Source organism: Rattus rattus, chromosome 9, assembly GCF_011064425.1.
Source record: "Rattus rattus isolate New Zealand chromosome 9, Rrattus_CSIRO_v1, whole genome shotgun sequence".
NCBI lineage: Eukaryota > Metazoa > Chordata > Mammalia > Rodentia > Muridae > Rattus > Rattus rattus.
In genome coordinates, this window is record NC_046162.1 from 2,149,763 (window position 1) to 2,163,121 (window position 13,359).

A 13,359-nucleotide genomic window follows, 5' to 3' on the forward strand; every position below is an offset into this window, starting at 1 on the left:
ATTCCTGTGGAAGTGCGTCTTTTGTTCCTGGACTCTGGTGGCTTGCTCGAGGTGACCGTCTCCTGGTCATGCTCTGACCACGAGATGGCCTGTCCTCTGCCAGTTACTTGAGCTTTATAATTATTCATTGCCAGGGACACACAGTGGTTCAGGTGCTCCTGCAGTCATTCCTGAGCACCCCGCCAGCCATTCACCTCAGAATGGGGAACTCTGGGATTGGATTTGGGGTGCAGCTCAGGCCAGGGAGACACAGCTGCAGTGTGGCACCCACCGTTCACCAGCCATGCTGTCTGTCTTCCTTCTCATCGCTGCCCTGCGTCCTGATGGCTGCAGCCTGAGCAGTGAGATCCCAAGGTTTAGGACACAACTTGCCCTCACCTCGCCCCCAGTCACACATGTAGAGCTCAAGTCACCTTTACTTCCGACCAACTGGCTATGGACTCAAGGTTTTTCCTCCCCCAGCCATTAGCTTTACAGGACACCGAGTGTTTAGGAGAACTTTAGTATAAGAGACTGAGCGGGATATGGTGGTGTACTCTTTAACCTCAGCACGTGGGAAGCAGGCAGGAGAATCTCTGAGTTCGAGACCAGGCTGGTCACAGAGCCCCAGCCCAGCTGCAGCTGTGTAGAGAGACCTGTCTCAGGAGCCAGAGCTAAACTGAAGGAGACGGGGCGGCTGGCGAGATCACAGACCTGGCACACAGACGCTGGGCCACCTCAGAGTTAGGTGCGTCTCCCTTTACCTTGCCCATGTGACCACGGCCACGCTTTCTGGCTTCAGTTTCCATATCGTGACACAGTGGGGTGGTCGATGGAGGAAGCGCTGGCCGTTGGAATGGAATGAGTCTCCAGCGACCGACCCCCTCTGCAGGTCTGTGACCAGCCCAGCCACGCATTCTTTGTGGTGCCCTAGGGGAGCAGACACTGAGATCTCAGGGGAGAGCAGTGAGTAGTAGACACAGGCCATGTTTTTCGGGGACGTGAGAGTGAGAGCAGGAGTAGAGACGGTGCTCAGGAAATAGGAAAGTGCAGCTCCAATGGCCAGGGAGGCCTCACCTAAGAAGGCATGTTTGTGTAGATGTGTGGAAGGGGCTGGGCTATGGACGTGGGAGGGGAAGGAGGCTGAGGTGAGAAGGGTACGGATGCACGGCTGTGGTGGGGAGGGGAAGGAGGCTGAGGTGAGAGGGGTACGGATGCACGGCTGTGGTGGCTCATGCGGTTAATCCCAGTTCTCTGAGTTCACGGCCAGCCCGGTCTGCAGAGTGAGTCCTAGGACAGCCAGGGCTACACAGAAACCCTGTCCCAAAAGACCAAAACAACAAAACAAAGTGTATGTGTGTCTCTGTGTATATGTGTGCATGTGTGTACACATACATACAATTTCCTGATATATAAGCACAAAGCTATCCAAGAGCAAACTTAGTTGGAAAAACAAACCTCCAGCCTTCAGGGTCGGTGAGAAGTGCAGAGGCCCTAGGGCAGAAGAGTTAGGAGCTTGTCTAGGTTCAGAGACAGGCGGTGGCTCTGAACCACGTGGCCCTGGTTTAGGTAGAGCAGCAGGGCAGCAGGAAGCACACTGTGCTCCACCAGGACTCCTGACTCCAGGTAGAGGTAGGTCCGCCGGCTCGGAGGAATCACCGGTGGCGGCGTGCGAGTTCTAAGACTTCAGGGCTACCGGGACGGTCAGGGGACGAGGTACAGGTTGGGAATCTGGAGGCAAGCCATGCACCTCGTGACAGTGCACTGTTGCCAAGGAAATCAAGCTAACCAGAAGTTAGAAATAAGACAGACCAGGAGGGGCCTGGTAAGCAGGGAGCACGGGGTGTGGAGCAGGTACTGCACCTACAGCTGAAGGCTGTCGTGGTCCACAGGCCTGGGTCTTCAGTCCTACCGCTCGCTGCTGCACACCCCCTCTTGAATCTGTTAACTGTTCTTTAGTCTGGTGAACTGTACAGATTTTCTGGTCCTAAGTCATTATTTCAGCTGCTGGATGAGACCTGTTATTGAGTTCCAGTATGAACTACTTATAGCTGCCCAGAGGGTGACACACACTTTAGTCCCAGCTCTTAGGAGGTAGGGCCAGAAGACCTGTGAGTTCAAGGCCAGCCTGGTCTACAGAGCAAGTTGTAGGACAGCCAGGGCTACATAGAGGGACGTCTGTCTCAAAACAGAAACAAAATTACTTTAAATTGAGGTGAAAGTCACACAAGTAGCCATTTAAATTGCAGCCCCGGGCCCATCCCAGTCACATGCCCTACAGCTGGAAGGCACCTGTACTCAGTGTTCTGCATTCCTGTCCCTCGTGATCGGGGCTTCTAGTCACTGGTGTCTTCCTCTATGCCCAGCCAATGCCAGCGGCTCTCAGGTAGACCATAAGTCGGAGAGCAGAGATGGTCCCCTCCCTCTGACACTCACTCGGAGGGACAGAAAGCTGGCCACCCCTGAGCAGGTCAGGTGCTAGTGCTGTCCCCACCCCTGCCCCATGCCAGCCCATCCAATTCTTTCTTGTCATCCTGGCCTTTGTTTCCCCTGAAGACACACATTCACACTGGGGTAGAGGAAGCACTGCTCTCCTCAGCTCTCAGAGCCTGTTTGCTCTGACTGCCCTGACTGCAGTCCTGTGCACTCTGCAGCCCTCCTGTCTGTCAGTGTCATTGGTTTCCTGCCGTCCCCTGAGGACCACTGGGAGTGACAGGGCCCAGCCCCTGGAGCTCAAAGCTCACCCAGCCACAGTAACTGGGGATGTCAGTGTCAGTCAACTGAATGGAGTCACCACTTAGGTGTCCACGAACATTCTCTGGGGCAGATCATGTCCCAGACGCCAACTCGCAAAGGCTAAAGTATTTAGTGTGTCCTCTAACCAAGTACAATTAGAGAACCGCAATAAACATTTCTGAACACTAAATGAGTCAAGAAGTGAAAAAGGAAAACACAAAACAACAAACACAGTGCCGGGAGGAGATAGATTGATATATAATGTATTTATATATCATTATATGTATATACATTATAGGGGGCAGCGCTGGGATTGAACCAGAGCCTCACACACCCCAGGCAATTATTCTACCTTTTAGCTTTATTTTTAGTCCTAACAATTTTATAGCTTTAAACACCTATTTGAGAAAATAAAAGGTCTCACATATGCAGGTCTTACCAAGAAAACCAATGAAACTTGAATGATCAAAAGGAAAGGCTGGGGTATAAAACTCAGGGTTAGACACTGACTGAGCATGCACAAGGCTCGGCCCATGCCCAGAGTGACCTGGGCATTAAGTCAACTCAGTGACGGCCCATAGTCACAAAGGCTGAGGAAGAAGCCTTTGCTTAGGTTTGGGGCCAGCCTTGGGTACAGAGTGAATTCGGGGATAACCTGAGCTACAGAGTAAGATCTATCTCAGTAACAGCCCACCCTCAAAAAGGAGTGGAAATCCGTAAAACAGAAGAAAAGTTGTTTGAAGAGATGAAAAAACAAAACCAAACCTCTGACCCATGTGGATCAGACTTAAAGACGTAAATTACAAAAGTCACGGGGAAGGACCCACCCTTGCTCATATGGAAGACACCAGGGTTTGTGAGGGAGTTCTAGGAGGAAACTACAACAAAATGGATAAATCTCTAGAAAGACACGAGTCACTGCAACTGGCTAAGAAAGAGTGAGCCCGGTTGGTTCATGCCTGTCAGCCACCCGGGAGGCCGCAGACTGCTTGAGGCCATCTTGGGCAACATAGCCAGACAGACATGGTGATGGGGTTATTTGATTGACACTGAGTCTCTCTGTAGCTGAGATTGGTTTCAAACTCACCATCATCTTGCATCAGCGTGAGAACATCTTTAAAATTGGATTTGGAACACATCTATGCCAACTGACGTCTTCCGCAGAGAACAAAGGCCACGTGGCTTCACCTGTGTGACCTGTCAGGGACATCAGACAGACAAAGATGTTTCGGAATACGGAGGGGCTGCTCCCAATGCAGTCACCAGGTGAATATTTCTCTGATACAGAAGCCCAGGAAAGATATCACAGACAAAAACAGACAAAAATCCTTAATATCACAACCCGGATTCAAGTAAAGCAGCCTTCTATACCACGGCCATGTGTATCCACCCAGCAATGCACGGTTAAACATCAGCCAGGGTAGCAGGCCGTGTGAATGGAGAACAAGGCCTACGGGACCATCTCAGAAGAATGTTGGCAAAGTCCAACATGAATTTACAGAATGGCTGTGCAAACACTGCCCCTGTGTGCTTTTACCTGTGGCTGTGAGGGACCCACAGCCCCAGTGACATCAGAGCACACAAGTTTAATCTTCGAGTTTGGAGGCCGGCAGCTGATGCGGCTCCCAATGGGTGTCAGGAGGGCTGCGCTCCTGAAGGCTCTAGGAAGGTGTCGTTGGCCTGTCCTGATTCTTAGACGCACCCTGTGTTTCCAGCTCACAGCCCCTGTCTCTGCCTGCAGAGCTGGAGACCTGGCTGAGTCCTTATCAGCCGCCCCGCCACCTTCCAAATCTCTCTTCCTCTCCCTTGGCCTTGCCTGGGAACTCTCAGCAAGATCAATTCCCTCAGCTTTGTTAGGGTCACAGATGCCAGGGGTCAGGACATGGATGGACAGCTCTTATTATTCTGCCTTCTAGAACTTGTGAGAATGGTACAGCTAGCACCAAAGTCAGTGGTGTATGGGAAATCAGCCATGGCTCAGGGCACTGTGATGAGTCATTAAAAGGTTCGCCAGGGTTTTATGAATAACTAGGAGAAGGTCAGCGAACAGCGCAGCCCTACACAGCAAATCCTAAGGAACACCGTTCCCCACTGGAATTAACAGTCCTTGGGTTGTAAGATGAGACTAAATTAATTGTGTCTCTACACACTAGTTATCCAAGAGTAAACTAAAAGCAGTTCCTCTCTTTGTAGCATCAAAACTAATAAAATACCAAGGAAGCATTTTATCAAAGAGTAAGGTATACGCATGTCCAGTGTGGGAGGTGGCCAGGCTCACGGATGAGACCACTCCCTAAGATACTGGTTCTTCACAAACTGCTCTACAGATAAAGTGCAGCCCCCAGGAAAATCCTTAACATGTATTTGAGAAAGTAACAAGCAGGCTTTAAAATTATACAGCGATTCAAAGAAACCAGATGATCCAAAAGAACTTTGGAAAAGAACAAGGTCCTGGGACCGCTGGCTACCTGAAGCCAGAAAGCACAACCATGACGTTTGGAGTGGGCCAGGACAAGAGTGGCCACCAGGCTCTGAAGCAGAATAGAGAGTAAGCCATCATGGTTGTGGCCATTTGATTTTCCTTTGTTAGATGCCAAGAACAGTTTTCTTTTTTCTTTTTTTTGGTTCTTTTTTTCAGAGCTGGGGACCGAACCCAGGGCCTTGTGCTTCCTAGGCAAGCGCTCTACCACTGAGCTAAATCCCCAACCCCCAAGAACAGTTTTCTTAACAGATGGGCTGGACCGCTTGGACTCGTACAGAGGAAACATGAGTGAACTCATATAACATGTAAATTAACGCAGTGCATTGGAGAACTAAAGGGCTTTGAGGTTCTGATATTTGGAGGAAGGACTAGTAGAAAATATAGGCTCACAGGTTAGATGGCATTCTTGGATGTGACATACAGGTCTTGAGCCAGAAGAGAAACAAATTGGTATTTTTCAGAATATCAGATATTCAGAAACTTGCAATAAAAAGGCATTCTGAAAAAATAGACAAGTTACAGACAGGAAATTTTTACAAAAACATACATCTGGTAATATGTCTGAAATCCATAGTGAAGTCTTAGGAAACATAACCCAGGGCTGGAGAGGTGGCCTGTGACTCAGAGCACTGGCCGCTGTCACAGAGGATCTTGGCTCCCTTCCAGGCACCCACAGGAGCCTCACAACTGTCCCTGCCTCGGGTTCCGGGGATCCAGTGCTCACTTCTGGCTTCGGAAGGCATGGGGTTTGCATCTAGTGCATATGCGTGCGTTCAGGCAAATACTCAGAAAGTTTTTAAAAAACCAATTAAGGCTGAGAGTGATGGTGCACACCTTTAATCCCAGCACTTGGGATGCAGAGGCTGGTGGACACACACACACACACACACACACACACACACACACACACACACCAATTAAAAAGAGCAAAATATACTTTGAAGAAATGTAAGAATAAGAATGACCAATAAAACACGCTGGGGGAATGCACAATGAAATGCTCACTCTGCAACCTAAGGGTCTGAGCGTGCGTCCCTCACCGCGTGACGGCTGTTTGCGGCAGCGCATGCCTACAGCAGCAGCACCCGGGGGGACGGTGGTGCGCACACACCCATCTCTCTGGCTTTCTGGCCAGTCAGACTAGCCAGTAAGTGCGCTGCAGGTTCAGTTTGAGATCTTGTCCCAAAAAATGTCAGAAGTTCTAATTGACAGCTTCCAGATGTGTGCATACACGCATCACACAAAGTGAAGAAATGAACCATCCTGATTTTAAGCTATATCACAAAACAGTAATAACAGCATGGTACTGGCGTAAAAACAGACGCATCGATCAGTGGGGTAGAAATGAAGACCCAGACATAAGTCCACACAGCTATGATCACCTGATTTTTTTCATAGAGGCCAAAACTACATACTTGAAACAGTACAGCACCATCAATAAGCAGTGACGGTCAGATTGTATAGTTCATGAAACTTGATTCTCTTTTTTTTTCTTTTTTCTTTTTTTTTTTTGGAGCTGGGGACCGAACCCAGGGCCTTGTGCTTGCTAGGCAAGTGCTCTACCACTGAGCTAAATCCCCAACCCCTATGAAACTTGATTCTTACTGTGTACCCTGTACAAAGCTCTAAATAGACCAAGGATCTCGAGCTAAGACCGAGCCCCGGAACCAGAGGAGAAAGTGGATAAGGAATGCACGGTAACTTTCAGGCGCGGGAAAGCAACATAAAAGATTACAAAAGTACCTAAAGGGAACATGTTTAGGTCCGAATGCAAACGGGACCCAAAGACATTTAAAAACTGAAGGGTTAGCAGGGTGTGGTGGGTGTCTATAAACCCAGCTTGCTGAGGGCTGAGGCGATGTCTATAAGCCCAGCTTGCTGAGGGCTGAGGCAAGAGGATCGTCGTGAAGTTGAGCCCGGTCTGGACTACACAGTGAGGTCTTGTCACAGAAATGTAAAATAAGCCTTTACAAGGTGACGCAGGCTGTGACCCTAGCCCCTGGGAGGTAGAGGCAGGAAAAGCAGGAGTTTAAGGCCATCCTCTGCAATATTTGAAATTCAAGGCTAGTTTGGGCAACCTGAGACCTTGTCTCAAAAAAAAAAAAAAAAAAGGGTGGGGGCTGGAGAGATGGCTCAGTGGTTAAGAGCACTGACTGCTCTTCCAGAGGTCCTGAGTTCAAATCCCAGCAACCACATGGTGGCTCACAACCATCTGTAAAGGGATCAGATGCCCTCTTCTGGTGTGTCTGAAGAAAGCTACAGTGTACTTATATTCAATAAATAAATCTTAAAAAAAAAAAAAAGAGGAAAGAAAGAAAAGAGAAAGAGTTAGGCGGGCAGTGGCACACACCCTTAACCCCAGCATTCAGAAGGCAGAAGCAGGAGGATCTGTGTGATTTCGGGGCCAGCCTGGTCTACAAAGTGAGTTCCAGGGATGTTACACAGAGAAACCCCATCTCGAAGAACCAATAAATATCCAAAACCTCCGTGTTCGGTAGCTGGACAGTTTCAGGGGTATCGGCCTCACCAGAAACCCAGAAACCAGTGAACAGTGGGCAGGCATCTGCCAGTAGGCACCGTGCAGAGACAGACGCCTTAGGGGAGACATACACCTCCCTGTGGGAGCTCAACTGCTGCCCTCACAGAGACACCCACATGCCCTTCGGGCCTTGCAAGCCACCATTCACAACTTCACTGTGCCTGGTCCTAGAGGGAGGCATTTCACTTGGATGATGTCTGAAGAAACAGGCAGTGTGTTCTGTATCTGTTGGCATATTCTGGGCGACACACAGGGCCCAGGTAAGGTACTAGGAGATCAAGCTGGATAGAATGGCAGGGTTGTTGGGGATTAGTGGGGTTCAGTGGCTGAGCCTTCTGTTCCTGTGCTGCGTGGCTGCAGCAGTCAGAGGCTGACTCGGGTCTGAGCAAACTCTCAGAAACCTGGCGAGGTTTTCATAGCACATAAGGCAGGGCTTGGAGTGGACAGGAAGAGCTCCTAGTCCAGCAGGAACCCACAAGGACTCGTGGGCACTGCTGCTGGCCCCTGTCCTCAACAGAGGCTGGCCACTGGCCCCGGAGCCCTGCTGAGGCCGCACTTTTGCTGTGTAAACTGCTCTGTGGCTCTGGGCGGAGCCTCCCTCCCCGCAGATCTATAATTTCTCAGAAAAGAGGCTGAGGAATAACCTGGAAAATGCCCTAGACGCGGGACAGCATGGTGGAAGCCACAGTCCCCTGACCTCCCCAGACCTGCCTATTTCCTCTGCGTGCTTAGAGATGGCTTCCGATGAGATCCCCCAGCCCCCCTGAGAAACTGTCCTTCCTGAAACCCAGTGCTGCCTCGCCCGGCCCCTCCCGTGTGCATTCCCACCATCCCAGGGCAAAGGGACAGAGCTCAAGGCAGGGTTTGCTGAGCTTTGAAGTGTCCAGCAGGTCACAGCTCTCAGGCCCTGGAGGAGGAAGCCGAGATGTGGCTCCGGCAGGGTGAGTGGAGCCAGGGCCAGGTTGAGGGCCCCACATGCAGCCCTCCTGCCTCCCCCAGGGACAGCATGTTTACCCGGGGTCTTTGCGCACAAGGAAGTAGTTAGGCCCTCCATCCTGTGGAGGCCGGTGGAAGCTGGCTCTGACCCTCCAGGCTTGGGTGCCCACTGTCTTCCTGCCAGCCAGCCTTCCTAGGAGGACTGTGCTGGGTAGAGCAAACATGAGGTAGCTGGTGGCCCTGCCAGGTGTTCCTAGAAGAGGCCCTGGAGGAGGGGCAGTAGCCAGACATCAGCTGACCTAGAGGTCACAGGAGGGCTGAGACTGGGCCTTGGACAAACCCCTGGGCTGGGAGGCACAAATGGTGGGCCCACTCAGGCCTAAGAAACCCCAGGTTAGACAGCATGGGAGAAGTACAAGCAAGGCCTTAGGAACCGCAAAACTGCTTAACGCTGACCCAGCTATCTGCTCAGTATAGGGGTGAGTAGGGGATTCCCAGGAACCCCGGAGCGCCCCTCACCTTGTCTGAACCTATTGGGAGACAGGGTCCCCTAAACCTACCTTGAGCACCAATCCTGTAAGACTACTCCACCAAGCCTCTACTCCAACCCCAGCAGGGGTGACTTTTAAAGTCCCCGAGGGAGACTTTAGGGCAGACGAAGTGCCCCTCCCTTGCTCCATCTGCACCCAGGAGAGCTGCTGTGGAGACTAGCTGCCCAGCACGAGAGGGTTAAAGGAGCGGGAGTGTGGGGCAGGGCCAGCTGAGGGCTGCCAGCTACAGGCAGTGGGGAAATCCACAGGGCAGCGGCCTGTACTGTAGACGGCCCTTGCTCACCGCCTGCCTGCAGCCAGCTCTGTACAAGGAACAATGGCCCTGAGGACAGGTGAGGAACCCCTATCCCCTGCCACTCGCACTGAGGGTGGCTGGTCCTCTCCTGAGCCCACTGGGAGAAGCCGCTTAACTCAGGGTGGGCCGGTGGGAATTCTGGGTTGGGTCTTGTTATAACAATTTCTGGCACCGGAGGGTCTCTCTTCCTTTCCCCCTTGGTGGCGGCACTGTGAGAAAGGGCCAAATGAAGGCAGGGCAGACAGAAGCAGCAAGTACCTTACCCCTGGGCACACGGTGCAGAAATGGCGCTCAATGCTCTCAACATTCCCACCTCACAGCCTGCCGAGATGGTTTGCCGCACACGGCCCGCGATCCTTCTAACTACCATTCCTCTTAAAGGCCCGGCCCTGGGTGAATAGGAAAATGTCCTATTCCTTGCCTGCCTTTGGAGTGCTACCACAAGGGCTGCCCCCACCTAGTCTCACTTCCAAACCACCAATACGCAGTCACACCAGGCACATACGGCATAGGTGCGGAATATTGTTGTCCTACCCAACTTGATCTGGAACTCTCAGCATGCACCTGAGGTAGATTAGAATTGGGGTGCCAGCTGGGTTTGTGTGATTTGACGTCTGGTTGGATGGACAACTGGGGTTTTCTAGACCCCTACTCTTCTACCAGCAAGGGTTATAGCCTTCACATACTAGGGAGCAAATAAGGCTCGCTTCACCCCTATCGGGGCCTAAAGGCAGGGAACGCACAATTTTCTGTCCAGACACTGAGGACTACAAATGAATATGCTACCTGGGTCTATCCCAGAATATTCTGGAACAGTCAGATCTGGGCCAGCACCTCGATTCTATTTCTCAGTCTGGCTGTTGTGAATACCCCAGAGGACACAGACCGCCTAGTGGCCAGGGCCCAGGTTGCCTGTAAAGCCAGGGTAAATGGAAAAGAGCTACATATCCTCTGTGCCCTTGCAGTAAGATGGGGACTACCACTTGCTGGTTCCATGGGTTGGAAAACTGAAGTGGCTTCAAAGGACAGGATCCGGCTGTCACCAGTGTCTGCTTGGTATCAAAGTGGGATGGCGTCCCTCTCTTACCATGGCTGAGGGCTAAGGAAGCCCAGGGTTTGGCTCACATCCTGGGGCACAGTCCTTTGGGCACCTCCTTGCCAAGCCCTTCTCCCCACAGGAGGCCCAGCCCTGGTGGTGCTTCTGGCTTTCTGGGTGGCACTGGGCCCCTGTCACCTGCAGGGGACAGATCCCGGAGCGTCGGCAGATGCCGAGGGCCCCCAGTGCCCCGTCGCCTGTACCTGCAGCCACGATGACTACACGGATGAGCTCAGCGTCTTTTGCAGTTCAAGGAACCTCACACGCCTGCCTGATGACATCCCAGTCAGCACCAGAGCCCTGTGGCTTGACGGCAACAACCTCTCTTCCATCCCCTCAGCGGCCTTCCAGAACCTGTCCAGCCTGGACTTTCTCAACCTGCAGGGCAGCTGGCTGAGGAGCCTGGAGCCGCAGGCACTGCTGGGGCTGCAGAACCTCTACCATCTGCACCTGGAACGGAACCGGCTCCGGAACCTCGCCGTGGGCTTGTTCGCACACACACCGAGTCTGGCTTCACTCAGCCTGAGCAGCAACCTCTTGGGCCGGCTGGAGGAAGGGCTGTTCCAGGGCCTCAGTCACCTTTGGGACCTCAACCTGGGTTGGAACAGTCTAGTGGTCCTGCCTGACACAGTGTTCCAGGGACTGGGCAACCTCCACGAGCTGGTGCTGGCTGGCAACAAACTGACTTACCTGCAGCCTGCGCTCTTCTGTGGCTTGGGCGAGCTGCGGGAGCTGGATCTGAGCAGGAACGCACTCCGAAGCGTCAAAGCGAACGTCTTTGTACATTTGCCCAGGCTGCAGAAGCTGTACCTGGACCGGAACCTCATTACAGCCGTGGCCCCTCGTGCCTTTCTGGGCATGAAGGCCCTGCGTTGGCTGGACCTGTCGCACAACCGCGTGGCTGGCCTCATGGAGGACACCTTCCCAGGCCTGCTGGGCCTGCACGTCCTGCGCCTGGCACACAATGCGATCGCTAGCTTGCGGCCTCGCACTTTCAAAGACCTGCACTTCCTGGAGGAACTGCAGCTGGGCCACAATCGAATCAGGCAGCTGGGGGAGAGGACATTCGAGGGCCTGGGGCAGCTGGAGGTGCTGACGCTCAATGACAACCAGATCACTGAGGTCAGGGTGGGCGCCTTCTCTGGCCTTTTCAATGTGGCGGTTATGAATCTCTCCGGCAACTGTCTGAGGAGCCTCCCGGAGCGGGTGTTTCAGGGTCTGGACAAACTGCACAGCCTGCACCTAGAGCACAGCTGCCTGGGTCACGTCCGCCTGCACACTTTTGCTGGCCTCTCAGGGCTGCGCAGGCTCTTCCTCAGGGACAACAGCATCTCCAGCATCGAAGAACAGAGCCTGGCAGGGCTTTCGGAGCTCCTGGAACTGGATCTTACTACCAACCGCCTCACACATCTGCCCCGCCAGCTCTTCCAGGGCCTCGGCCACCTGGAGTACCTGCTTCTCTCCTACAACCAACTGACGACTTTATCCGCGGAGGTCCTGGGCCCTCTGCAGCGGGCCTTCTGGTTGGATATCTCACACAACCGCCTGGAGACGCTGGCCGAAGGCCTTTTCTCATCTCTGGGGCGGCTTCGATACCTCAGCCTCAGGAATAACTCCTTACAGACCTTTTCGCCACAGCCCGGCCTGGAGCGCCTGTGGCTTGATGCCAACCCCTGGGACTGCAGCTGTCCCCTCAAGGCGCTTCGAGACTTTGCCCTGCAGAACCCTGGTGTTGTCCCCCGCTTTGTTCAGACTGTCTGTGAGGGAGACGACTGCCAGCCGGTGTACACCTACAACAACATCACTTGCGCTGGCCCCCCCAACGTCTCGGGCCTCGACCTACGAGACGTTAGTGAAACACATTTTGTGCACTGCTGACACTGGCTACTTACTGGCCGGGTCTGGCCGAACACTGCCTCATGGCCAGGACGGGGTCTCATTGTTACCAGAATAAGCTGGCTCTCAAATTCCTACCCATCTCTAGGGGACAGGTCCTGGCTGCTCACTTCCTGGAAGCAGGCTGTACTGGAAGCTATGTGGCCTAGAAAGGGTGGGCTCAGGCCAAGTGTCCAGGGGCCCAAAGGAGGGAGGTGCTCAGAGGCTCTCCCTGCTGCCAACAATTAAAGCAAATGCTAAGATAGCTTGTGACCTGGAGTGTGAACTTGGGAAAGGTCTCTCCCTGTCCTTTGTCCCCGTCTTAGCTCTTGCCCGAGCAGTCTGAGCCTTGCTGGTTTTGAGAACATGGGTCCCACTTCGTTTGCACCAGACCCTACCCATTTCCTCCTGAGCTTCCTCTGACCCTCTTCTCCAACCCAGGAACTGCAGGCACTTACCCCAGCCCCACTCCAGGCATGGCATACCCCCCTTGGGGCACCCCATTGGGGCCAAGTGGGGTTCTCACAGATGTCGTCAGCACACAGGGGTGGAGATCACCACAGCTGCCCTCTACTTTTAGTGAGTGTTGGTGAAGGGAGCAGGTGGGAGTTGAGGACTGCATCTGACCACAGGAATCACCCCCTTGCAAAGTTCCCCAGGTCCCCAGTCCCCCTTGAAGACCTCAGCTTTGCCCCAGGGAGAAACATAACAGGCCCTACTTCCCTTCCTGACTTTTCTAGGCAGGAGGAGGGAGGGCCTCTGTGCCTCTGCTCACACTTGAACACTCAGTAATGTGCTTACAGACCCCCTGGGTTTCTGAAAACACGATGTGCCAATCCCCATCCCCCAAAACAAGACAGACACCCTTAC

At 53.0% G+C, this 13,359-nt stretch overlaps 1 protein-coding gene across 2 annotated transcripts; it reads left to right on the forward strand.

The window, feature by feature from the left end:
• Positions 1-8,646: 8,646 nt before the first annotated feature.
• On the forward strand, positions 8,647-12,710 carry Igfals (insulin like growth factor binding protein acid labile subunit). Of its 2 annotated transcripts, none has more exons than XM_032913790.1 (2): positions 8,647-8,677; positions 10,697-12,492. In XM_032913790.1, exons 1-2 carry the CDS (start codon positions 8,662-8,664, stop codon positions 12,490-12,492), a joined length of 1,812 nt encoding a protein of 603 aa, XP_032769681.1. In that variant the 5' UTR covers positions 8,647-8,661. The 2 variants fall into 2 exon arrangements, with proteins under 2 accessions (XP_032769681.1, XP_032769680.1); XM_032913789.1 differs by lacking the exon at positions 8,647-8,677 and adding an exon at positions 9,439-9,555 and having other exon boundaries at positions 10,697-12,710.
• The last annotated feature ends 649 nt before the right edge of the window (positions 12,711-13,359 follow it).